We start from the raw sequence: 25499 nt of genomic DNA on the forward strand, positions 1-25499 counted from the left end.
ACAAAACTCCTCCTTGGGTAAATTTGTGTTCTCTTCACTCAAGGAAGACTGACTTCCTACAACTAAACATCTGAGGCTCTATTGATAATGCAACTGAATCAATCTTCAGTCTGGAAGCCAGCTGTCCCACCTCTTACCAAGGCGTGGTAGCTCAGAAAAGGGGGAAGGACAGATGAGCTATGCATCACTGTTTCCCAGGCCCACATCCTGTTGACTGCTACAACTTTCCATTCCACCAAACCATCTCCATTCTTATCATTTGAAATTGTATTATTTCTGGCACTTCACTTAATACCTCCCCACAACTCCCAGAAAGCCATGTCTGAATTACATTGAGGAATATTCAATCATGCTATGAGCCCAAAGTTTACATTTGCATTGATTAATAAAATTAACCTTGGGTCTGGAGTTAGCAACTAGTTGACAGAAAATAATCATAGAGCATCAGAGGGTATCCAGGAGAGACAGAGAGACACAGGAAGTAGTAGGGAGGGATTTGGAGTGGTACAGCTTTTCCTGGTTTTGCGGAGTAGAAGAATGGGTCTTTTGAAGACTCCAGCAAGGAGAGAGGGTTAGCTAGTTGTCACCCAGCCTCTCTGAGCTAGCAGATTTTCACTCCAGCCTTTGAACATCAAGTCTTATTTATAAATAGAACAATAGGGATTTAGTTAAAGCTACCTTTAGCAGTAGAGACAGAACCGGTGCCTGCAGGAACAGAATCTCTACCAAGCTATGGCCTGAGTGGACAGGCCACTGCTAGAGAAGCAGGCCAATAATTGCAGAGATGCAATTGCTGGCTGAAATGGCAGTAGTTAAGGCACAGCCACTGTGCCGAAGTTAAAACAACAGAATTATAGATTTCTTTTTCCCAGAAAGTCATCTCTAACTACAGGCTTTAGCACCTACTGACAAATGACTGCAACTTGGGGTTCTCATTTCCTCTTTTCCCCTGGATTCACATACACACATTCAACTCCTCATTGGACATCTGTGAAAGCTTTAGAGTTCAACACACCCAAAGCAATCTCTCCATGCCCTTTCTTGTACTGTGTGAGTAGCTTTGATTAACAGAACTCACCTCTACCCATTGTTCCTCCTTCTTCATGCTCACCAGTCCTGTGAACTCCATATCTACAAAGTCCTCTGATTTGTGACTTCCTCTCACCTGTTGCCTCAACTCTAGTAATGATTGATTTTCTTCTTCTCCTTCTCCTCCTCTTCCTCCTCCTCCTTCTTCTTTTTGGTTTTTTGAGACAGGGTATCTCTGTGTAACAGAGTCCTGGCTGTCCTGGAATTTGCTTTGTAGACCAGGCTGACCTCGAACTCACAGAGATCCTCCTGCCTCTGCCTCCCAAGTGCTGGGATTAAAGGCATGCACCACCACCACCCAGCTGATTGATTTTCTTCAACTTTAATGGCTGCAACCACCTCTTCCCTGGTCTCTTTGCTTCTCCTCTCTTGTTCATTCTTAATTCTGTTGTTAGGATGAGCATTGGAAGGCTCTTGACATCCTAGAGCACGTGCTACAACTTCCTCTTATTTAGCAGCCCATGGTTTTGCCATCTGTTTGCCTAGACAACATTGCACCAATCCCTACAGAAGCACACCTGCATTTGTGGGTCGACCTCCCTTGCAGGTGTGCTTAGACTCTCCCCATTTAATATTCTAACCATCCTTTCATGTCCCTATACAGTTGTACGAACTGTGACCTATGTTTAGAAATTTCTGCCCCCCCCAACTTAGCAAGTTCCTAGTCATCTTACAAAGCCTTCTCAGATTTCCCCAGGAGCTACTTCTTAATTCTCTACTACTACTGTCTAAGATACATCCATGTTAAAGCATAAATACCAATGTGTTATTTGATATATGATGACTCTTGTTTATGGCTGGCTATGTCCTCTGGTCTCCAGGCAAACTTTATTTATTAACATACAAATAAAATATCACCACAGGGTCATCTGTACCATGTCTCCTGAAACAATGATGCTCATCTCATCCCATCCATACTGTCACCTCCCATCATATTTACTCAATATTTCCCAAGTAGATTAACTTGCCTTGTTCTTTGGTGTTTCACTTACCATGGTAAGGGGGAGTGCACAGAGGTAAGCATTTCACTCTGTGATGCAATAACTGAGACCTATTTGTTCCTTGCCCAGGAAATTCTCCTTTGGGTAAACTGGGAGGTCAGTGGCTCGGTGGTTAGCAGACAGGACACTGGATAATCCTTTTGAAATTAAGGATATTTAAAACTCTCTGTTCAGTAATTCAAAAGGATGAAACATGTTTAAACAGTTAGTAGGGGTTGACAAGAGGCTGGGGTTGAATGAACTGTGAGGGTCACTTGTGTTCTTTATGTATGTATTTATTATCCACATGTGTTGGGGGGAAAGAGTGGCATGTGAAAAAATTTGTCCAAAAAAAGTGGGTCTTGGTACCTCACTCAACTACAAGCAGCTTGTTGTTGGCTTTTTATTCTTTTGCTCTTTTGGATGGCCCACCACTCAGATTCCAAATAAATCACACATGGAGGCTTATTCTTAACTATAAATCCCCAGCCTTAGCTTGGCTTGTTTCTTGACAGCTTTTCTTAACTTTAAATTGCTCCATCTGCCTTTTGACTCTGATATTTTTCCTTTTCTTACCTCTATATATCTTTCTTTCACTCTTACTCCCTGGCTGGCTGGGTGGCTAGGTGACTGGGTGGCTGGCCCCTGACATCCTCCTCTATGTGTTCTCATGTTCTTTCTTTTTTTCTTCCAGATTATTCCTTCTATTTATTCTCTCTGCCTGCCAGCCCTGCCTATTCTTTCTCCTGCCTTGCTGTTGGCTGTTCAGCTCTTTATTAGACTATCAGGTGTTTTAGACAGGCATAGTAACACAACTTCACAGAGTTAAACAAATGCAGCATAAAAGAATGCAACAAATCTTTGCACCATAAAAGCCAATGTTCCACACCATAAACAAATGTAACACATCTTAAAATAACATTCTAAAACAACCTCAACTTTTGTCTTGGACATAATAAACGTTCTTGACAAGATTTCCTAAGTCTAAAAATCAATGTCCTCTGTATAACATACAAGAGTGAAGAGGAATCCTTTCTCTTGGATAGCTAATGCCACCAGCACATCTGAGAACACACCTCATTGACTTCTCCCCGAAAGTCCCACTGGGAAAATGGGCTCTGTGCTCCAGGGCTTTGATGTCTTCTCGCCAACTCCAGACTTCCATACCCAAAGTGATGACTGCAGAAAGAATATGGTCCCCAAGACTAAGCCACTTGCTGCTTTACCTGTAAACAGCAGGACCACAAAGAGGAGGCTGACAAAGAAAGGAGGGATGTCAGTTTCATGGCTGCAGAGGAGACTGCAGGCAGAGGAGGGCTCCAGGAGGGTGTGCAGCAGCTGTAGGCTCTCTTACAGCTATGCTGGGAAAGTGGGCTGGGGCCCTCCAGATAGAGTGCACGCCCACAAATATCACCAGAAGACGTGTTGTTTCCCACACTGTTCCCAGAAGAAACTTTTGAGTCATGTGTTTGTTTGTTTCCTCTTTTCTCTCCTTTTTTAATTTATTATATTTGTGATTTAATTTTACACATCAGCCATGGGTTCCCCTGTCCTCCCCCCTCCTGCCCCTGCCCCTACCTTCCCCCCAGGCCCTCCCCTCCATTCTCATCTCCTCCAGGGCCAAGACTCCCCTGGGGATTCAATTCAACCTGGTGGATTCAGTACAGGCAGCTCCAGTCCCCTCCTTCCAGGCTGAACAATGTGTTCCTGTGTAAGCCTAAGGTTCCAAACAGCCAGCTCATGCACTAAGGAGAGGTCCGGGTCCCACTGCCTAGGTGCCTCCCAAACAGTTCAAGCTATTTAATTGTCTCACTTATCCAGAGGGCCTGATCCAGTTGGGGGTTCCACAGCTTTTGGTTCATAATTCATGTGCTTCCATTAGTTAGGCTATTTGTCCCTGTACTTTTCCAATCTTGGTCTCAACAATTCACACTCTTACAGTCCCTCCTCTTTCTCAACAGTTGGACACCTGGAGCTCCACCTGGGGCCTGACCAAGGATCTCTGCATCCATTTCCATCAGTTATTGGTTGAGAGTTCCGGCATGACTGTTACAGTGTTTGGCCTTCTGATCACCAGACTAGGTCAGATCAGGCTTTGTCTCCACCATTGCCAATAGTCTACAGAGGATGTATCATTGTGGATTTCTGGGGACCTCTCTAGCACTTTGCTTCTTCCTGTTTCATGTAGTCTTCATTTATCATGGTCTGTTATTCCTTGTTCTCCCTTTCTGTTCTTGATCCAGCTGGCCTCTCCTGCTCCCCTAAGCTCTCTTTCCCTTGAATCTTGCCCTTCATTACTCCCACTATTGTCCATGTTGTTCATGTAGATCTCATCCATTTCTCTGTCATTGGGTGATCCCTGTGTCTTTCCTAGGGTCCCATTTTCTAGGTAGCCTCCCTGGAGTTGTGTAGCAGTCTAGTCATCTTTGTTTTATATCTAGTATCCTACTATGAGTGAATACATACCATGTTTGTCCTTCTGAGTCTGGGTTACCTCACTCAGGATGATTTTTTCTAGATCCATCCATTTTCCTGCAAACCTCATGTCATTGTTTTTCTCTGCTGAGTAGTACTCCATTGTGTATATGTAACACATTTTCTTTATCCATTCTTCAGTTGAAGGGCATCTAGGTTGTTTCCAGGTTCTGGCTATTTCAAACAATGCTGATATGAACATAGCTAAGCAAATGCCCTTGTAGTGTGATTGAGCATTCCTTGGGTATATGCCCAAGAGTGGTATAGCTGGTTTGTTGGGGAGATGGATCCCCAATTTTCTAAGGAAGCACCATATTGATTTCCAAAGTGGCTGTACAAGCTTGCATTCCCACCAGCAGTGGAGGAGAGTTCCCCTTGCTCCACATCCTCTCCAGCATAAGCTGTCTTCTGTGTTTTTGATCTTAGCCATTCTGACAGGTGTAAGGTGGTATCTCAGAGTCATTTTGATTTTCATTTCCTGGATAATTAGGGATGTTGAACAATTCCTTAAATGTCTTTCAGCCATTTGAGCTTCCTCTGTAGAGAATTCTCTGTTTAGTTCTATAGCCCATTTCTTAATTGGACAGTTGGGCATTTTGATGTCTAATTTCTTGAGTTCTTTATATGTTCTGGATATCAGCCCTCTGTCAGATGTGGGGTTGGTGAAGACCTTTTCCCATTCTGTAGGCTGTTGTTTTGTCTTGATGACTGTGTCCTTTGCTCTACAAAAGCTTCTCAGTTTCAACAGGTCCCATTGATTGATTGTTTCTCTCAGTGCCTGTGCTACTTGTGTTATATTTAGAAAGTGATCTCTGGTGCCAATGCATTCAAGACTACTTCCTATTTTCTCTTCTATCAGGTTCAGAGTAATTGGATTTAAGAGGTCTTTGATCCACTTAGACTTAAGTTGTGTGCACAGTGACAGATATGGATCTATTTGCAGCCTTCTACACGTTGACATCCAGTCATGCCAGCACCATTTGTTGAAGATGCTTTCTTTTTTCCATTGTACATTTTTGGCTTCTTTGTCAAAAATTATATGTTCATAGGTGTTCAGGTTAATGTCAGGGTCTTCAATTCGATTCCATTGGTCCACATGTCAGTTTTTATGCCAGTACCAAGTTGTTTTTATTATGGTAGCTCTATAGTAGAGCTTGAGGTTGGGGATAGAGCTTTCCCTATTTGCAGATAACATGATAGTATACATGAGTGACCCCAAAAATTCAACCAAGGAGCTGATACAGCTTATAAACACCTTCAGCAACATAGCCGGATACAAGGTCAACTCAAAAAAAATCAGTAGCCCTCCTATATACAGTAGACAAACAGGCTGAGAAGGAAATCAGAGATACATCACCCTTTACAACAGCCACAAATGATATAAAATACCTTGGGGTTACTCTAACTAAGCATGTGAAGAACCTATATGACAAGAACTTTAAGTCCCTGAAAAAAGAAATTAAAGATGTCAGAAAATAGAAAGATCTCCCATGCTCATGGATAGGCAGGATTAACATAGTAAAAATGGTGATCTTCCCAAAAGCAATCTATAGATTCAATGCAATCCCCATCAAATTACCAACACAATTCTTCACAGATCTGCAAAGAATAATACTCAACTTCATATGGAAAAACAAAAAACTCATGAGTGCCAAAAGAATCCTGTACAATAATACAAACTCTGGTGTTTGTTTGCTTTCATGAAGTAAGTAATATTCCTGAATGCTTTGGGTGGCCTTGTTGAATAAGAGGATCCAGGAAAGTAAATTAAGATGAAAGACATGGAGAGGCAAAATGAATGTTATTAGCACATCACCAATTTCCTTAATTACTTTTCAGTGGCCTTAAAGGCATCAAAACAGTGATTAACATACAGCTACCGTGCTGATTCTGTATTATCTGTAGAACATGTTTGTTTCAGAGGAAAAAATATTGTACATGAAAATATAAGACATCCCAGCTAGGAAAGGCTCCAGACAGTCATAGCTGTTAAGAATTTTCATGGCTGCTCTTCCTTCTCTTGTTCAGTCTCTTTTCCTGTCTCTTTACTCCTTCTTTCTCCATCATCTTCTTTGATCCTCTCTATTTTCATTTTAAGTTATCTGAATTGTGGAGATTTGCCTGTGTAAGCAGTTACTGTTCCTTCTGAGTCTTAAGGATATTTGAGGACTGTGAATGAGACGAAGGCTAGCTCTGGCAGGCTAAAGCTAGGAGGAGAAAATGTTCTCTTCCCCTTATCTGAAGTCACAAGTTACAAATGCCTAAGTACACAGAAGTGGCTTTCTGCTGCAGAGCATGTTATTTTCAACCTGTGTTGCTTAAGCTTCCTTTATAAGTTAAAATTAGTGCAGAGGACAATGAGATAGCATCTGGCCAGAATATCACCTCATGAGACACTTAGAATAGCTGGAACATAGGGTGAGTGCCATGTTATGCCAAGTATTGTTTCAGTAAATTGCTTAAGAACATAATGTAAGATCGAAACATAAAATAAGGAAGTGGTTGGTAAGATTCTTTGTATTCACAGTGAATATAAGTCTGATACTGATAAAGTACAGCATGCAGTTGCATTTGCTGCCTTTGCTGTGCATCCCCTGTGTCCTGATTTCTGCAAGACCCTTAACCAGGGACCCCAACACACTAGACATTGATGTGAATTATCTTTATTTTTCCTTTCCTCTTTCATTCATTTTACTCGTTGGCACCTCTTAGTGATGCTGTTAGATCCAATTCAATTCTGCAGAAAAATGTCTTACAGTCGAGCCCATGTTTTGCTTGTAGTGATAACCACACAAAAAGCTCTTCTTCCTTTTCTTTTTCATCTTCTCCCCAGGCAGGTGCTTTCATCCTGCTGCATCCCCACAAGCATGGATAACCCAGGAAACAGGATCCAGACTAAACCAAGTAGCACAGGCTTTGGGTCAAGAGGTATCTTAGTCATAAAACATCCTATGTATTTTGCATGGAACCTGTACTTTCAGTTTTAAATGGGTGAGGTTATTAAGTATAGAGCAAGCAGCAATAAATGAGTAAAAATAAAACAAAACAAAGAACAGAAACACGGTAGAGCATTGGAGTAGAGACTTACACACCATCCAGCAGAAACTATCTGAGAAAGCCTCAATCATCAAAACTCTCAGCTGCAGGATGTGACCGAGGGAATCCCAGGCACAGCATCTCCTAAGACTGCCCCTCTGGTCCCCACTATTCCAATGGCTCCTTCAGTTCTGCTTTAGGACTTGCTCTGGGAATGTGAGGGTGACCCATAAAGATTTTAACCCCCACATAAATTCATAACCAATTGGAAAATTGATAAAGCATGCTAACTCAGGCCTTAGTGGATACTGAAGCAGAGGCCAATTCAATTTATGGTGATACAAAATTGTTTAAAGAGAAATCACAGTTTTAGATGGGAGAGTGGGATACACGAAACTAGTGAAAATTGGAAAGTGGTCAGCCTTCTGAATGGGGGTATGAAGCAATAATAGTTGCCAGGTCAGAGTGTGTTGTTGGCATTGATAGAGTAAAAGGAAATCAAACTAGATTTATATGACAAAGCTACCTGTAACATCAGAAACTCCTGGGAAGGGTCACTCTAGCAAAACTTTGCGAATGTGTCTCACCTACACAGACACTATTTTTTTTTTTCAACAGAGAAAACATCTTAGGCTATTTGTATAATTGAAAATACTTATCATGGAATAAAAGTAAAAGTAGGCAGAGAAAGAGATAGCAACCATAGGCATCTGAGGAAGCAAAAAGAATGCACAGGAGTAAAAGCCCTGAGAATAGGAATGCACGCAAGTTTAGCAATGTTACACAGTAAACAGTGACTTAGGTCTCTGGACATACTCAACACTGTGCAGCTGCAGTGTGGAGATGCTGCTTTGTACGTGACATCTGATTCCCTGACCCCATTAGATGGTGTGATGTAAAAATGAGAGACTTTAGTACTAAAAAGGATGTTATAAGTTGCATATCCTTGGCTTGGATTACAATATGTAACTACATAGGTGAGAAGATTTTCAATATTGTCACCTCTTTGTTGCCTCCCAGGTGGCATCTCAATTAATTCTAGAAATGTGAATGGGGGAAGGAAAAAGTCTAGAGTAGCTTTGCTTGGTCTCAGCAGTTTCTATAGAATCAAGGTTGGCTTTTAAAAAGTTACCCTAGAAGAGACTCACAGGAGAGTGAAATGAACATTGCCATGTGAACTTCCTTGTCTTGAGATTTCAGATTGCAATGTGCTAACAGAACCATGAACATTATAAAGAACATATCCATAAGGGCACATGGGGCATTTTGGGAAAAGAACTTGACGTATGTGGAAGACAAAACACAGATAGTAGAAGCCTCTTTGGAAAGGGAAGTCAAGGGGAAATTCTTAGGATAGCAGTAAGCAAATTTACAAGTTCTGGCTTGCAGAATTAGACAAAGGTGGACAAATAATATCAATGGGTGTTCTGTTTTTCTTCATTTTTCATGTATGCAAGGAGTCCAAGAATGAACCCTCTTTTCCACTATGAGTTTGATCTGCAATGATTTCAGCCTTCCTAAAAGCTCTGCTCGAATGACTCATAAAGGGGCAGAATAAACCCTCTTATAAGAATTCTAAGAAATAAGAAACTATTTTTAGGGACTAAAATCCTCCTGTTGTTATAAATTTAAATAAGTCTGTTGAAGCTGCCAATTCTAATGAAATAACCATAAATTTTTAGACTCAAAAACTGTCTTCAATTTCTCACCCACTGTTTTCTTCATTTCTTTTCTTTGTTCTCCTCTTATTGACAACAGATTTTTTTTCTCATAAAATATATCTTGATTATGGTTTCCCTTCTCTCTCTACTCCTCTTTGTTCCCCCCCACCTCCCATCCCATCTGGATCCACTCCCTTCATGTTTCTCATTAAAAACAAGCAGCTTCTAAGGCATAATAATAAAATTAATAAGATTAAAAAAAAAAAAACCTAACACATCAGAATTGGACAAAACAAGCGGAAGGAAAAGAGTCCAAGAGAAGGCACAAGAAACAGAGACCCACATGTTTGTCACTCAGGAATCCCATAAAAACATTAAAATGGAGTATATACATATGTATATATGCAAAGGACCTGTCTTACCCACCGTTTTAAGAGCAAACAGAGACTGACAGAGCAAGTTGCTTGTCCCTTGTGTGAACTACTGATGACTAGATCCAGCTGTGTTGTGGTGCACACCACGGTAACTCAGTGGACTTCCCAGGTAAGATTAAAGAGAAAGGGGGAAAATTCATTTAGAAAAGTATAAGACTTCATGGAAGTAGGATGGATGTGGCTAAGGGAGGCTGGGAAGAGGAAGGGTAGCAGAGGGGTGGGATAACAGGTACCCAGACACCAGCTAGAGGCATGGAATGAGCTCTGGTGTTTGATAGTATAGTAGGGTGACTGCAGTTTACAAAACTGAATTTGTGTTTTAAAAAGAACTAAAAAGAAATGTTCTAAAGTTTTCAACCACTCAAAAAATTCATGCTGAAAGAGAGAGAAATGCTAATTGCCCTAACCAGCACACAATATTCTATATACCTGATCCAATTAGCACCCTGTACTGACAAAAATATATACAATGTGTATGTTGATTTTAAAATTTATTTTTCATTTTTTTATTCTTCTTTCATATAATACATCTTTACCTCAGCCTACCCTCCCTCCACTTCTCCCCAGTGTCCCCCCCCCACCTTCCCTCTCCCCCAGATCCACTGCTCCTCCTGTTTCCCTTCGGAAAACAGCAGGCTTCTCAGTGATATCACTGGATGTGTATTGATTTTCAAAGAGTAATGATGTGGGAGTCACAGAGGTGTGGACGTAGTTTTCATGAGAATGGACTCATTCCTCTCTGTGGATTTGGTTCTTTTGACGTCCTTTCTTGTGACAGGGAAGCATGTTGACCTTTGTTACCTCTCAATAGTTAATGCGTTTTCCTCAGTGCTGGTCATGAAACAGTTCCACTCCCTGGGAAAGCCCAGAGCCTCACTTGTTTTTCTCCTAGAGAAATGTGTTATGCAAACGAAGCCTTGGAAGTCCTTATGGCTTTGTTAGTACCTTGCAGTCCCAGCTGAAGAGTAAGAAAATCCTATGTGAACATTTGCTTCCCTCATCTGAGTCTTAACCAAGACAAAATCTTGAGCCCAAGCTAAGACTGACATTCATGGTTTTCATTATTTATCAATTGGGAGGAGTATTTGTGACTCTTCTGTGGCTGTAACCAAATACCTGGTGAAAAAACAGCTCTTGAGATTTATTTTGGCTCACAGTGTGAGAGGCTGCATTCCAGAATGGTGGGCAAGATGTGCTAAACTCATGGCCAAGGAAACGTTCAGCTGGAACTTCCAGCATCTCAAAGGAAGTAGCAGAGAGCAAACTGAAGGGCCACCCTGACTGACCACTTCCTCCACCACAACTCTACCTCCTAGAGGAATTCCTACCAGCTGGGGACCAAATGTGCAAACACACAAACACACAAGCCTGTGGAGGACACATATAGGACCTGGATGAGGACTGCCAATCTTTAATTTCTCCTTTTCACCATTTCCTCCTCCCCTTTCCTCCTTCCCCATGTATAAATTTTAAACTGAAAAGCATACAGATTCAATTCTTCTCCTTCTCCTCCTTCTTCTTACTATTATTATTATTACTTTATAAAGTAATCACTTGGGGAATCTACTTTATTGGGGGAGCAAGATTTAAGATTTTAACCAAATAAAACATAATAAAATAAAAAATCATATCAAAGTTAAACAAGCCAAGCCAAAAGAAAACTAGAAGAGCCCCAAGAGAAGACACAAGAATCAGAGATCCACTCCCTCATGAATTCAGGAATTCCAGAAAAACCTGAAACTGAAAGCTATAGCATATATGCAAAGGACTTGGTACAGACCCATGTAGCTCTATTATCACTGCTTCCATCTTTGTGAGTTCACGTGAACTTTGTTCAGTTGTTTTAAAGGGCATTCCCCAGGTGTTCTCTATTCCCTAAGTCTCCCCGACTCCTTCCACCTTTTCTTCCATGGGGTTCCCTGATTTCTGAGGGAAAAGATTTGATAGAAACACCTTGTTTAGAGCTGTATGTTCCAAGGTCTCTCTCAGTTCTTCTTTTGGTTGACTTTCACTGGGATTGCTTCTGAGAGCTGCTAAGAATTGCTGCCTTTGGATCTGTATTTTTGGAGAAGATAGGCAGTGAGGCTATTGAGTTTCTTGTTGTGTACATAAGGCATTGAGTAAACAGCATTGTTTCCTGTCAATTGTGGAGCAATATGCCTGATGCCTAGGTTCCTTCTCTACTAACAACAAGATGATGGGAGTGTAATTCTTCCAGTGCGGATAGTGAGAATTCACTGAGATTAACAGAGAGAATAGACATTAGGGGATATAATCCCACTCCTAAGAAATCAAATATTTAAAGGGCACTTATGAGACAATCAGGATCATTGGAACCCTGGTTAATGATTAAATTATATTCTCATCTCATCTACTCATTTCCCACAAAGTGCAGGGGGCTGGGAAGGCTGACTCAGATGGACTATTTGTCTTCATTCTATTGTTGCATGTTTTATTTCATTGTGGAAAGAAATTTTTCTTATTTCTCATGCTAAGATGTTGGGGCTCTCTGTCAAGGTGCAGTTTAGATCATATGCTTTGGGGTCTGGAAGAGGCACATGGTTGGGAGGGCCTAGAAGAGGGCTGTCACTAAGCCATGAGTGGCCATGTCAGAGTAGGGGGCAATGAAGACAGAGGGAGGTAAGTGGTGATGAGGATGCTAAGTCCTGGCTCTGTGACTGGACACAAGTCATCTTACTGCCTAGAGATGGAGATGACCAAGAAGCTCTGTGACCTCAGAGGAAAAAAAAATGAAGCTTCGAATGATAGTGGACATAGAACAGACTAGACAGGGAATGTGGGCTTCAGGACACTACTGGACTGAATTTCACAGAAAGCTTCTGTATGTATTTACTCAAAAAGGAGAATGAAGGTTCAAAGAAGGAATATGAGGAACTCTCATTTATTCAGCAATGTAGGCACAGAAGCTCAAGCCAAAACCCGATTGCTGTAGTTCATAATTTACCAATGTATAATGGAAGAACACAGCATATACAGTAAGTAATAGATAAATCCTTGCTAGAGTCAGCCAAATTATACCAGGTCTGAGTCTATATAGCAGGGTGCACACCTGTACATCCAGAACCTTGGGTGAATGTGAGGGGGCTCACCATATGTGGGGCCACATTTTCTCACTCACCTGCACCCAATGTTATCTGCCACTCTTCTCCCAATCAGCTTCCCTTAAAGTGCATTTCTGAGTGAGGCACACAGACCTCTCTGTCCACAGCAATAGTTTTGCAAGAGCATGTGGTGGCCCTGGAGGAATGCCCATCCTTAGAGTTGAACTTTGACATACTCTTTTTTGTGTGGTCGAACAAACCTTCAGAGCCTGGGAAATCTGCTGTGTGGCAAGGGAGGAAAGATCATACAGATTATTGGAGTTAACACTGCTGATTTATTCTTGGCACAGTTGGATTTGTTGAATGATTCTGGATTGGTGACATTTCTGTTACTGTGACAAAACACCATGTCCAAAGGCAACTTAAGGAGGGAAGGTTCCTTGGTTTATGGTTCCATAGGAATGAGAGTCCATCATTGCAGGGAGCAGAGCAGCAAGTAGCAGGCATGGCAGCAGGAAGCTGAGAGGTCATATCCTTGGCCCTAAACACAAACAGAAAGAGCAAACTGGAAGTTGAGTGAGGCTGTGAACTCTCAAAGCCAGCTTCCACATGTACTTACTCCACTGAAGTAGCTCTCTCTAAACTTCTTCAAACAGCCCCAGCTGGGGACCAAGTGTCCAAATGCCTGAGCCTAGGGGGGACATTCTCATTGGAACCACCATTGACTCCAAGAGAGTTATTTCCCTTCACTGTGCTATAGAGTATCTGGGCTAGCTTTTATAGAAGGGGAATTCGTGCTGCTTCTAGGTGCACATAGTAGCACAGAAGCCAGAGATTGATAATGTCTGACTCTAACTCTAAAATCCCCTCAGTGGGTCTAAGCAGTAACTACTATTTTTGTTATCAATAAACTCCTTCTTCTAGTCAATACAATGTGTTCCTCTTTATCTTGACATTCTGACATGATAGGCAGTGCCTACTATCTTTGTTATCAATAAACTCCTTCTTCTAATCAACACAATGTGTTCATCTTAACCTTGACATTCTGACATGATAAGGAAGATGATCAAGCTTAGGGTGCAGAGCAAAGCTGCCCAGAAAGACACAGATGTAAGAGGGTACCTCATTTCCACAAGTCACCTGTACCTGTATCTGCCCTACAATGGAGAACAGTTAATGAGTCTCATCACCCAAAAGCCCAAGAGTAATACCTAAACAGGTTCCTAGAGGCTGCCTATGATGTCTAGGAATCCTGACTCCTACCTTGCTTAGTTTTCTTTTGTTTTCTCCTTAATCTAAGCTTCATTGCAGGAGGTAGGTAGGTCGGCTATGGTTTACAATGTTCCATGACTCACTCAATGAAGACAAAGAGGTAAGTGCTATGGCTGAAGTAGCTTGCTTAATCTCTCAAGATTTATTTTCTTCAGTTGTTGCTCCAACTTCCATCTTCTTCAGCCACATGTGTTCATGGCTGAGAGTTCCTTTTTTTATCTGGAGGAAGTAAAAGACTCATAACTAAGAACAGTACAGAACAATAATGCCAGGGTTGCTAGGGAGAAACAGAAGCAGGGGGAGGACATTCCCCAGCATGGGGAGGAGCTGGATTTATGGATAGTGTGTCTTCAGGATACTTAAGACATCCCAGGCCAGCATTCCTTGATGGCCACACACCAAGACACAGAGTAGGGTAAAAACTTTAGGAGGGCTTCAGAGTTATCACCCAAATGTCTAGGGGAGCGAGTTTTGCTCTACAGAAACCCCTCAATTATTTGTTTCTTCACCTAAAACAAGAACCAGGCTAGATGATCTCTAAGATGCTTTTAAATTCCAACACTTCATGATTCAGCTTCAATTGAACTGACGTTTAGTGGCTCCACATAAATTTTATTGAGGAGTGTGTCTTATAGAAGATAGTGGTGTGGGTAAATGGCGTTGGCATCCATCTTTCCCTAGAAACCTATGAATCAAAAATAAAGAAGTAAAAAAAAATGTACTGTGCCAAAGAAAAGTGATCTGGCACATGAAGGTTATGAATGCCAGCAGGAGTTGTCAGTGCAATTTGGGGATAGAAAGCACGTGAGATAAGGATAGAAATTACTGACAGTAAGCCCATGTTTGGACTTTTTCCAAGTAGTCAAGAAAACAGAGGCTCCCATTCCAACCCACAAGCAAAGCACATGACACTTAGGTGCCTGTCATTTGCCCTTGGGCAACATTCCAGATGATTTTACCTTAAGGAAAATTAATGGAGTATTTTAGAGAAAGTATAAATGCCTGACCTTGGAAATTGACATCCTTGAACAGTTAACTCTCCTCATTCTGGATCACAGATCGAACCAGCAGCACATTGCTCATATGCCTTAGCTGAAGGGAGCATCTGTGTGTCCTACAGAGGAACTGTTTATAACTGCCTCCCCATGCAGTCAGAGAGCAAACAACTGGAGATCACCAAATCACCTAGTTGAGGACTGCAATGAGCAAGAACTAGACAAATAGAATTGATTTATTCATTCATGTGAATAGCTTGGAGAGGTGGGATGAGGTCCAGAAGGCCTTAGGATTGCTGAAGGGAGACCCCAGAGCAGAGATGAGCACATGTCAGCACACACGCCCCAGCCCTGCTTTCATAGTGTTCTTATGTACCAACCCAGAAGCAGCTGGGGAGGTGATAGTGCTATTCATTCAGCAAATGTGCATCAGGTGGAGGCTGCCTGGTGTGCTATTCACAATAGACAAGTGGGAATTCTTAAGAAGCATTACAATGAACAGTCTTGAAAATATGTAGGGAATGGGTTTTATCTGCTTTGCTGTGTAAGGGAATGAGCCCCAGAAACACAATATTCTGGCTCATAGTTCAGTGGGCAGTGGCATTGTCTTATCTACTGCCTTTGTGGAAGAGACTGTTGGGTTGGAGAAATGATGTTTTTAATGAATATGCTCACCAACACACCAATATCTTTGTGTGTGTGCATGTGCAAATGCATGTGTAAAATATCCACAAATGAATGTTATAGCTAGTACAACAAAAAGGAAAAAGTCAAATGTATATAAGTTTAGAATAAATTGCTCAATACCCATGTGTTTCTATAGTTTCTGTAGTTTTCTTTATTTTTATTTTTTTTAGTTATATTTCAACTGATGACACAGGAAATTACTTTGAATTTTGTATTTGTGAAGATTTATTTTATGTCTTAAATAAAATCTATTTTGGAAGAAGGTTCTGTGGGCTGCTAAGAAGACTACGTTCTGAAGCCGTTGGATGGATAGTCTTTATGTAACTTGATTCATGGTGCAATTTAATCTTGTGGTTTCTATTTTTAATTTTCTTGTCTGGATGATCCATATGTTGGTAAAAGTACAGTGTTGAAGTCACCTACTATTATTGTGGATCTATCTGCCCTTTAAATCTTATAGTGTTCATCTTATGACATTGGGTGAATTAAAGTTCCATGCATAATTATTTACAATCATTATATCTTCTGGATTGTATATCTAGATTGTTCCTGTTATTGATATAGAGTGACTTTCCTTATCTCTTCTAATTTTGTTTAAAATCTTTGCTGTCATACTTGTCTTTTGTATATTTCTTTGTAATCCAATCACTCTCTCTCTTTTAAATGAGGGGTTAAAACTGCTAATGTATAGGGTTCCATTTGATAGGTATTCACTAATTTTATCCATATTAGACATCTACTGGCTTCTGAGTTATTGTAACCCTGTCTGATTCTTCTTTATGTCTCAATTCTTGATCTGTTCTTTTAGCGAGAGTTGTTCTTTCCTGAGCTTTTGTGTTTGTGTGGCTCTTTCCTTTCTGTGTACAGTATCCCTTTCAGTATCTCCTGTAGTGCTGGTTTGGTGACTATGAATTGCTTTGCTATATGTTTACTGTGGAAGGTCTTCATATTTCCTTTGATGTTCGAAGTTTAACCTTGCAAGATACCAGTCTTTGTGGGCAGTTCTGTTGTTTCAGGGCTTAAACTAAGTCATTTCCTGCTCTCCTAGCCCTTGCTGCTCCTGCTATTATTTATTCTGTTATCTGCCTTTGTAAAAATCCCTCACAACATTAAATGTCTTTTCTTTGTTCTAGTCCTGGTATTTTAAGTATGACATGATGTGGATAGGTTCATTTCTGGCCATGACTATTAGAGTTCTAAAAGACTCATATGCTTGAATGTCATTTCTTTCCCCAGATTTAGGAGATTGTCTTCTATAATTTTATTGACTAAGTTTCTGTACTTTCAGCCAATACTTTGATTCTGTCTTCTGTACCACAGATTCATGGGTATAATCTCTTAATAATTTCTCATGGGTTTTGAACGTTGCAATCATGAATTTTTATTGCTATGTAAATGCAATAATTCTTCAACTTTTCCGAGTATCCTTTCTTTTTTTTCCAGAGCTGAGGACTGAACCCAGGGCCCTGGGCTTGCTAGGCAAGTGCTCTACCACTGAGCTAAATCCCCAACCCTACTGAACTTTTCTTATTTGATTCGCTGAGCTTTCCTTTCTATGATTTCTACCGTGTTACTGTCTTGTTGCTTTTCAAAGTCTCTAGATCTCTGATGACTTTCTCACCCAACTTGCTGATATCCAACTCCAGGTTATGAATTTCCCTTTTTCTGCAATTTTCTGTTTATTTGAATCTGAAGTGAATTTATCAATCATTTTAAAATGTAGATTTGAGTTCTTTGCCATTTTAACCATCTTAATGTTTGAATTTAACCACTTCAGAGTTGTGAACTTTTAGAGGAATCATGCTTCCTTGCTTTTTCCTATTTTCCTTTTTCATATTTCTCATGTTTCTAACTTGTAATTTGTGTATTGTTGGAATGAGGATCAACTCTAGCTTTTACAGGATCACATTTGTGAATGGTCTTTTCTTGAGGGCTTAATCCCTAGCATCACTCGGGTGAAAACAAACCACCATAACAGCAATAACATCAAAACAAACCAGATGTAAAAATACAATTAATGCCAACTACTACATTACTGATAACCATAGAAAATAACTGGCATCATAGAAGTGGGCTGTTTCTTACTTTTCTGTGTGTACCCTCTCTGTTTCTACATGGTTCTTGGCTGTTGTATCACCTCTTTGGGACAATGGCCTCACAACAAAACTATAAAAGCAAGGACAGAGGAACCACAAAGTTTAGCCATTCTTGGACTTCTGAAAGAAGGAGTTGACAAGCTGAAGAAAAGCAGCCATTTATTTTTATTGAAGTATCTGCTTCCTGCAGATGCCACAGCCAAAAGACAAAGCTAGGGCATCTTTGATTCTCTATGAAGTCATGTCTTCAGCTGAGTCATTGCCTTTGATCCTTCCGCATGGCTGGACTATCGCACAGCACTTCAGAGTCATATGACAGAGAGCAATAAGTTCTTCATTTTTTTGGCAATAACCCGTGCATCTCCCATTAAGCTTGTTGCATTTCTCAGTGAAAAATGCATTCTTGGCTACACAAAAGAAGAAATCCCCCCGCCCAGATTAATTCTTTTCCAATGTGGCTAATTATTGATACATGACACCACCAACAGTCTCTTTTCAAGCTCTGGCTAAGCTTCTTAGTCCTCCAGTAGACGAGTTACTAGCAGAAACATTTTCTATGTGATGTTTCTGTCTTTCATCACACAAGGTGAAAGAGCAGAAAGGACTAGCTAATACCCAGATGGTTTTGATTGGGACTTTGGAAGACAGAAGCTGACATTATTTTATACAAATCTACTGGGAAAAAATACCAACTCAACTCATAAATACTTTCACAGACAGGAACTTGTCTAACATACTTTAAAAAGTTGCTGCTCTGTCAGAGTTGAGAACAAGACCTGAGAATGGGGAGATGGGCCATGATTGGTATTAAAAGTGGTAGTTATATACATAGGACAAAGGTTTAATGGAGTAGTCAGAAAATAAAGAGGCCTGTGGCATATCCAATGCACAATTATTACTTAATATTTTTCTTGAGATTCTAGTCCTTGCATTAGCACCTTGTCCATAGCATTCACAAGAGCAGACCACCGCCTATTACAAACAGACAATCCATCTTACCAGGATCAAAATCTCAAGTGTTTCTGACTTGAAGTATGTGCAGTAGAGGTATCCAATGTATAGAGATTCCATGTGATATGAATGCATGATGCTGCTAATACAAATTTATGCAAAACCTACAACCCAGAGGGTGACTACTCTCAGACATACTAGCCATTAACTACTGTGAGAATATCAGTTCACAAGTATTAAGTGGCCCACATTTCAAAGCCCCTTGAACTCTGGCTTTTGCTGCAGTATTCAATACTTTCTCTGCTTTCCTAACATAGTAAGGCTATGTCAGACTAGGACATAGCCTAGTAGTTCTTGTAGCATATCCAATTCACAGTGATGAACCAGCAGTTTTTGGAACAAAACATCTTTGCCTATAGCTTTCTGATGGGTCTAACTGGAGTTTCTGCACATGTGGTACATTTGGTACAATAATTTTATACTGGATAATCTTGCATTTATGATAATTATGTCATACATATGAGTGATCTTAATACCTCTCATCAGCCTCCAATGTTCACATCAGTGCCAGGAGGATGCATAACACACCACTCATCCACTGAGGGTCTAGGTCTCCATATCCTGATGCAGAATCCACTCACATGGATTTGTCATAACACAGACCCGGGGCACATACAGTAGCAACACACATAGGCTGGTACATCACTAGTACCCAGAGTAATGTTAGATTCTCTTTGACTCCCCAAAGTCCTTTTATTTCAGCTCCCTGGAATTAGGAAGAGTCCCTGTGCCTTAATGTTGGGGAGGATATAGTTACATCTTTTCAAACTTGCCAGAAGTGTGAGAAAGCACAGAGAACTTGAATGTAAGAAGGATAACTCACACAGCTCTCACTGTGCAACACAGAGTACCAATACTGCCTTGTCTGTATGTCCCTGAAAAGAACCCTCACCTATCTGACTGAGTCTCTGTCTACAAATATAGTTATATTTCAAACCAAAAAGAAAAATATCTCTAAATTAAAAATAGAACAGAATTTTCCTTAAAAGTACTGGCTATGGAGAACTAAATGCATTTTATTATCATGAGTCTACAACACAGCATCAATTTTTAGATATGCAGTTAACAAATGGCAGTCTCCAGTGTGTTCTTTTGTCTGATGCTATGATGGACATGGATACATAGTTCTATTATTTTCTTTTTCCACATCTTTTTTAAATATCTTTATGGCCTATTTTATTCAATATTTAAAACACATTTTAAAAATCTGTTTTTTTATTTTTAATTCCCCCTTTAATTTTTTTGTCCATTATTTTTGTTAATAATCATAAACTCAGGCATCAAAAAGCACCTCTCTTGATGTCCTTTAACTTATTTAAACAGCTTTTCACAGGTGCTCATGGAAAATGCAATGTATGAATACATGATTACTGATGAATAGGTGAGTCATTGTAGGAAAGTTACCTTCTGCAACAACTGTTCTCTTTCAAGGCCAACAGACCAAAGGTATCCTTACATACTAGGATTGATCACGCCTGGGCATTTGAAGGATAGACCTTGTGTCTGGGCTAGCACCTCAGATCACCCTCCCTATAAACAAGCTTACTTTCTTTACCTGGGCCCAGAAAGAAGAGAACAGCAAAGAGAAAGAAGACTGTCTTCATGACCTGGAGGTCTGTGAGGGGTCAGCAAATGTCCGTGGGAAAATGCAGCAACACCCACCTTTATACATTTCTCCAGACTGAACAGGGTCTTGATCAGTGAAGCTTATCAGAATGAGTGAACCCATGCCCTGCTGCATAGAGCTCACCTGCCTCAGTGGGTGTCACTCAACCTACAGTTGATTGTTGTTCTTATGGTTCTGGAAAGTTCCCAAGAAGGAAAATAGGCTCGAGAGGAGAACAGAGGTGGGCAGAGATGGATGAGTGGGTGCAGATGTCATGGGAGAAAAATCTGGAGTCCAGTCATTTGTATTGATAATCCTGACCATGTTCTCAGGTGTAGCAAGAGTGTAAGTATATGACAGTATTCAGTTAAGAACTGATGCACTGTGGTCAGGTGGGCTCTGAACTCCAGATTCAATTTTTGTGAGCTGTCCTCACTGGGCAAAGAAGTAACCTAAGCATGAACTCTGTTATTTGTTTTTAAATTCTGGACTTTGTTGTATGCAGCCCATTTCAAGTGTTACTTACATCATCTTTCATTATCTGAGGGCGTTTTTTTTTTTTTTTTTTTTTTTGTTGTTGTTGTTTGTTTGTTTTCATTCTTTTTTTTTTCAAATTTCACACAATATATTTTGACCATATTCTTTCCTCCCCCATAACTCCTCCCAGATCCTCCCCACCACCCAGCCAATTTCATGTTGTCTGATTTGTGTTGTCCAACTACCCTGGGCACAAGGCATGCCTTGGAATGTGGTTGATATACCCAGTGTCACTCCAGTGACAAAAACTGATTTTCCCTCTTCCAGCAGCCATCAATTACAAATAAACAGCTTCTCATCTGGGACTGAGCTTTGGGCCCACTTCCACTTCAACATACTTTATGTTGACACTTTATCTGGCTTAAACTAGTGCTGGTTTTGTGCACGCTTTCAGTCTCTGTGAGTTCATATGTGTATCATCAGCCTTAGAGTGTATGAGGCAGTTCCTTTGAAGCTGACTACTACTCCTAGTGCTTGCAATCTTCCCACCCCCTCTCCCACATAGAGCCTTGAGTGGAGGAGTGTGCAAAAAAAAAAAAAAAAAAAAATTCCCGTTAAGAGCTGACAGCTCCAAAGGCTTTTACTCTTTGCACATTGTACAATGTTGGAGGTCTGTGTTAACTACCATACAATGCAAGAAGAAGCTTCTCTGGTGAGGGCTGATGATCTATGAAGATGTCATTGGGTGGCATATTACTATGCTCACTTTAACAGAGTGGTTATTCAAGGGTATATAGAAATATGAATGTAATAGTAATAATCATAACTAGCCATTCTGCTAAGCACTTCTATGCCATATGCAATGTTCTCAAATGTCCCATGAGGCTTATATCATAATTCTAACCCAATTTTAAGGATAAGGAGGCTGAGGTTTAAAAAATTATCAATTTATCTAAGGTGGTCTACTTGGTAGGTATCTTTCTAACTATATAGTCTACATTTTTCGTGTGTGTGTGTGTGTGTGTGTGTGTGTGTGTGTGTGTGTAGAGGGAGAGGGAGAGAAACCCTGAGAATTTAATATAAGGCTTTATGTACACTAAGCAAACACTTTACCACAGTCCTCTTTCTATATATTTTAGATAAAATCTCACCAAAGTTATACAGGCCTTGAACTCACTGAATTAAATGTAGAGCTCAGACAAGATGTCAGCTTATGATGCTTCTGCCTCTGTCTCTGTAGCAGCTAGTTTGCAAACCTGTGACTTGAGGCCTACCTCTGCCTCCAAGACTGATGACCAGAACATCATGTAACTATAAGCATCAAGGTGGCAATAAACAGGACACAGTTTTGGAGAGTGACATGAATATTCCTTTTGATATCCATGTTTTTAATTATTAAAGATTCCTGTGGTTATAACTGGCCTGTGATGTGATGTCTGACAGGCACAGGATTCAAAGACAACTTAGCAAAAGGGTTGTTACTCCTCACATTCTCCTGAAACATTTACAAATACATCAATGAGAATGAGAAGGGTAAGTGTACACATCTGTGGATTGCCTTCCAGTCCCACCAGAGCTCTGTGTAAGCAGCATGAGCATTCAAAGTACTTCTGTGTTGGGATCATACCAGATCCCCAGGACATGCTGCAAAGGCAATACATGTGCTTTGAAACTCAGGAAGATATGGAGAACTATCATGATCCTCTCCCCTAAATTCCTGCAATAGAAGTGTGCATAGCCCTGGGTTTTACCAGTCTTGAACAAACATCCACTCCATTTACAAGCTGGTCAGGTGTTGAGGAATAAGACTTTGCAGGCTCCAGCAAATAACCCACTGCTCCAGCTCTTGATCCTGGCAAATGGGGCATGCAATTGTGCTTTCTTTATTGATTCACCTCACTGACCAAGAACATGACCCATCACTTTCAAATATAAATGCTTTCTTGTCCCCTCAAAGAAGTCCTGGTCCTGTGTTCTGGAGAATCTTCCCTCAAACATGGCCCTGAGCAGAGAAATGTTTTATTTTGCTTTTGCTTTGTTCTTCATTATAGTCCAACTGCCATCAGGTAAATAAATAAAAGCTGATGGGGTTTTGATGGGTGATGGGGGAAGATCATGAAAACCAATGGTTCTTCTATGTATCATCCTGAAATTGGAAGTAAATTTCTCCCCAGATATTTCTTGGAACTGTTCTAATGTATCCTAACAGCCATCTGAATGGAGCTTTCATTTTTATTTTATTTTTGCTTGGTATATTAGTCTTCCTAGTTCAGGAGTGTTCATCTTAAGACTCAAATAAAGATGGCAGCCATAACATCGGTAGTTGCTCATGAATCATGTCACATGTAGGAGGGTTTTATATAATGTCATTTCTTGCTTTAATATTCTTTCCTAACATGTATTTTGCTTGAAATTTAGGGTCCTGGGCGGGACTTGAGTATTCCCAGTCATTTCCAGCAGGTAACTGATCTCTCTTACCTGTACTTTCTCCTTTTCTCTGAGGGATGCAGTCCTAGTTAGTGATCTTTGACTGATGAAGCCGAGAGGGGGAGGGAGTTGTGAAAGGACTGAGTTCTGGTCCATTGGCTCCAACTTCTCTTACTTTTATGTTCATGACCATATTTAGATTTTTCCATTGACTTTCCTATTAACTTATGGTGCTTATGTTCAACCTCATCCCCCACCAACTAGCACTATCCAAAGACCATGGCTTCCTTCATCTTACAACCTAAATTGAATGAGCTCTGCACAGATGCATGCCACTGGATTAAGGAGGATCAAGTAGAATGATGAAGATGATTTAGTGATAAATCACCTTTTTTACAGAAGAGCTGTTTATAATGGTTAGCCACAAGCTTAGGGTGTGCACAGGAGGTTCTCTTCCATGGGAAGACAGCACAATATACACACAAAAGAAATATTAAAATATTCTTGGACGGCTGGAGATATAGCTCGCTGGTGAAGAATACGTGCCGTGCAATGACAAGGACTCTAATTTGGATTCCAGAACCCACACAGTCTTGCTTGAGCCTGTAACGCCATCACTGTGAGGACAGAACTAGGAGGTTCAATGGGACTTTTTTGTTATGTGCCAACACAGCTAGAAAAAGAAAGGGCTAAGGTTCGAAGAGAAAGCCTTCTTCAAAGGACTATATGCCTTCTTCTGGCTTCTGTGTGTGCACACACATGGGTGCATCTATGTCCATGCACACTTATGAGTGTGCCCCACACATAAACCTCTCTCTCTCTCTCTCTCTCTCTCTCTCTCTCTCTCTCTCTCTCCCTCCCTCCCATAGGTGTACATGTGTACACACACACACACACACACACACAATTGGATAGATTTAGACAATATTCCAGAGTGAGGAATATGGAAGTCATGGAGTACTGTCTTCTCTAGGCCTCAGCAAACACACATGGATTATGCTATTTAATCATTAAAGTACCCTTACAAATAAATACTCAACAGTACAGACATTATCACACAGTTAGTTTGCTTGGCCACTAGGAAAATTAAAAATGTGCACAGGTATTTCTAGTATGTCCCTCAGTTGAATAGGACTAGGTAAGTCAAAAAATGTATTGAAAATACACAGCCATTACTAGGCCCAAACAAGAATTGAAACTAAAAATTTTCATTCCAGCTTCAAGGATTTAAAACCACAAGCTATCCCTCTTGTTTTCAGCTAGTAAATTTTCAGTAGGATCATATGTGCATTTAACAGCTCTGAAAAATAGATATTATTCTATCACTTATACTAGAACCATGAAAGACAATAAACACCTGGGGGACATGGACGGTGATTGCCTCTGTTTTTAACTTTTTTCGACTCCACACCATGTAGTGCAGAAGCTATGGGTTAGTGCTTTTGTGTATGTGTGTGTGTGTGTGTGTGTGTGTGTGTGTGTGTGTGTGTGCGCACGCGTGCATGCATGTTCATATATGTGTGGAGGCCAGGGGTGGAACTTAGATGTCATTCCCCAGGATCCATCCACTTTGTGTTTTTAAACTCAGGTTGTCCACTGAATTTCCAAGATCCAAATGTTTCTGCTTCCCTAGCTCGGATAAAGCCTAGGGTATCAGACTCAGGTCTTCATGCCTACACAATAAGCACTTGACCAACTGAGACATCTCCAAAGCCTCTGGGCTAATTCTAGAAAATGCTCTTATAAGCATATATGCAAACCATATGCCTGTTTAGGTGGCCTTAGATATACTACTTATTCCCAGAAAGTTCCAGCGAACATCTCAGCAACTCTTTCCTGGCACAGGTGAATTTGCTGTGTGTGAGACATGCAGGCTCGGTCGGGGGAAATGCAGGAAGGCATGTCTGGATACTGAGAAGATTGCAGGAAAGTGCAAGCTGAACTTCTTCTGCTGTCGGGAGAGGATCTGAACACACTGACCAATGCTCTTTGGGCCTTAGACCCATACTGAATGGATGTCCAAGGCAATACATTCTGTGGCTTAACTGGGCCACAGTGGTCACGATTCAGTTCCCTTCTCATCTCCCCTTTGTATCTATGCTTTGTTTTATTTTTAAGATGATAAAAATCAAAACAGCAATGAATGCCTTCTGCTCAATCTACTTCTACTTTACATTTCCAGAATACTTGT

The 25499-nt window shown here is 40.6% G+C and overlaps 2 protein-coding genes across 2 annotated transcripts; one reads left to right on the top strand and one right to left on the bottom strand.

Moving 5' to 3' along the window:
• Positions 1 to 18018: 18018 nt before the first annotated feature.
• Positions 18019 to 20414, bottom strand: LOC118569169 (beta-defensin 106A-like). The gene is made up of 2 exons (XM_036166894.1): positions 20354 to 20414; positions 18019 to 18194 (listed from the first exon to the last, which is right to left on the bottom strand). Exons 1-2 carry the CDS (start codon positions 20400 to 20402, stop codon positions 18019 to 18021), a joined length of 225 nt encoding a protein of 74 aa, XP_036022787.1. The 5' UTR covers positions 20403 to 20414.
• Positions 20415 to 22862: 2448 nt separating this feature from the next.
• On the top strand, positions 22863 to 25278 carry LOC118597638 (beta-defensin 12). The gene is made up of 3 exons (XM_036209251.1): positions 22863 to 22947; positions 23300 to 23341; positions 25154 to 25278. Exons 1-3 carry the CDS (start codon positions 22878 to 22880, stop codon positions 25276 to 25278), a joined length of 237 nt encoding a protein of 78 aa, XP_036065144.1. The 5' UTR covers positions 22863 to 22877.
• Positions 25279 to 25499: the final 221 nt, after the last annotated feature.

The sequence above is a fragment of the Onychomys torridus genome, chromosome 17 (assembly GCF_903995425.1).
Source record: "Onychomys torridus chromosome 17, mOncTor1.1, whole genome shotgun sequence".
NCBI lineage: Eukaryota > Metazoa > Chordata > Mammalia > Rodentia > Cricetidae > Onychomys > Onychomys torridus.

Excerpts from the sequence above, each read along its gene's own strand:
- LOC118569169 (XM_036166894.1), bottom strand. The coding sequence starts at position 20,402 with ATGAAGACAGTCTTCTTTCTCTTTGCTGTTCTCTTCTTTCTGGGCCCA. Across the intron at positions 18,195-20,353 it reads TCTCTTCTTTCTGGGCCCAG|CCAAGAATGCATTTTTCACT; the intron begins GTAAAGAAAGTA and ends TCTTTTGTGTAG.
- LOC118597638 (XM_036209251.1), top strand. The coding sequence starts at position 22,878 with ATGGCCCTGAGCAGAGAAATGTTTTATTTTGCTTTTGCTTTGTTCTTC. Across the intron at positions 22,948-23,299 it reads TATAGTCCAACTGCCATCAG|GGTCCTGGGCGGGACTTGAG; the intron begins GTAAATAAATAA and ends CTTGAAATTTAG. Across the intron at positions 23,342-25,153 it reads TTCCCAGTCATTTCCAGCAG|GTGAATTTGCTGTGTGTGAG; the intron begins GTAACTGATCTC and ends TTCCTGGCACAG.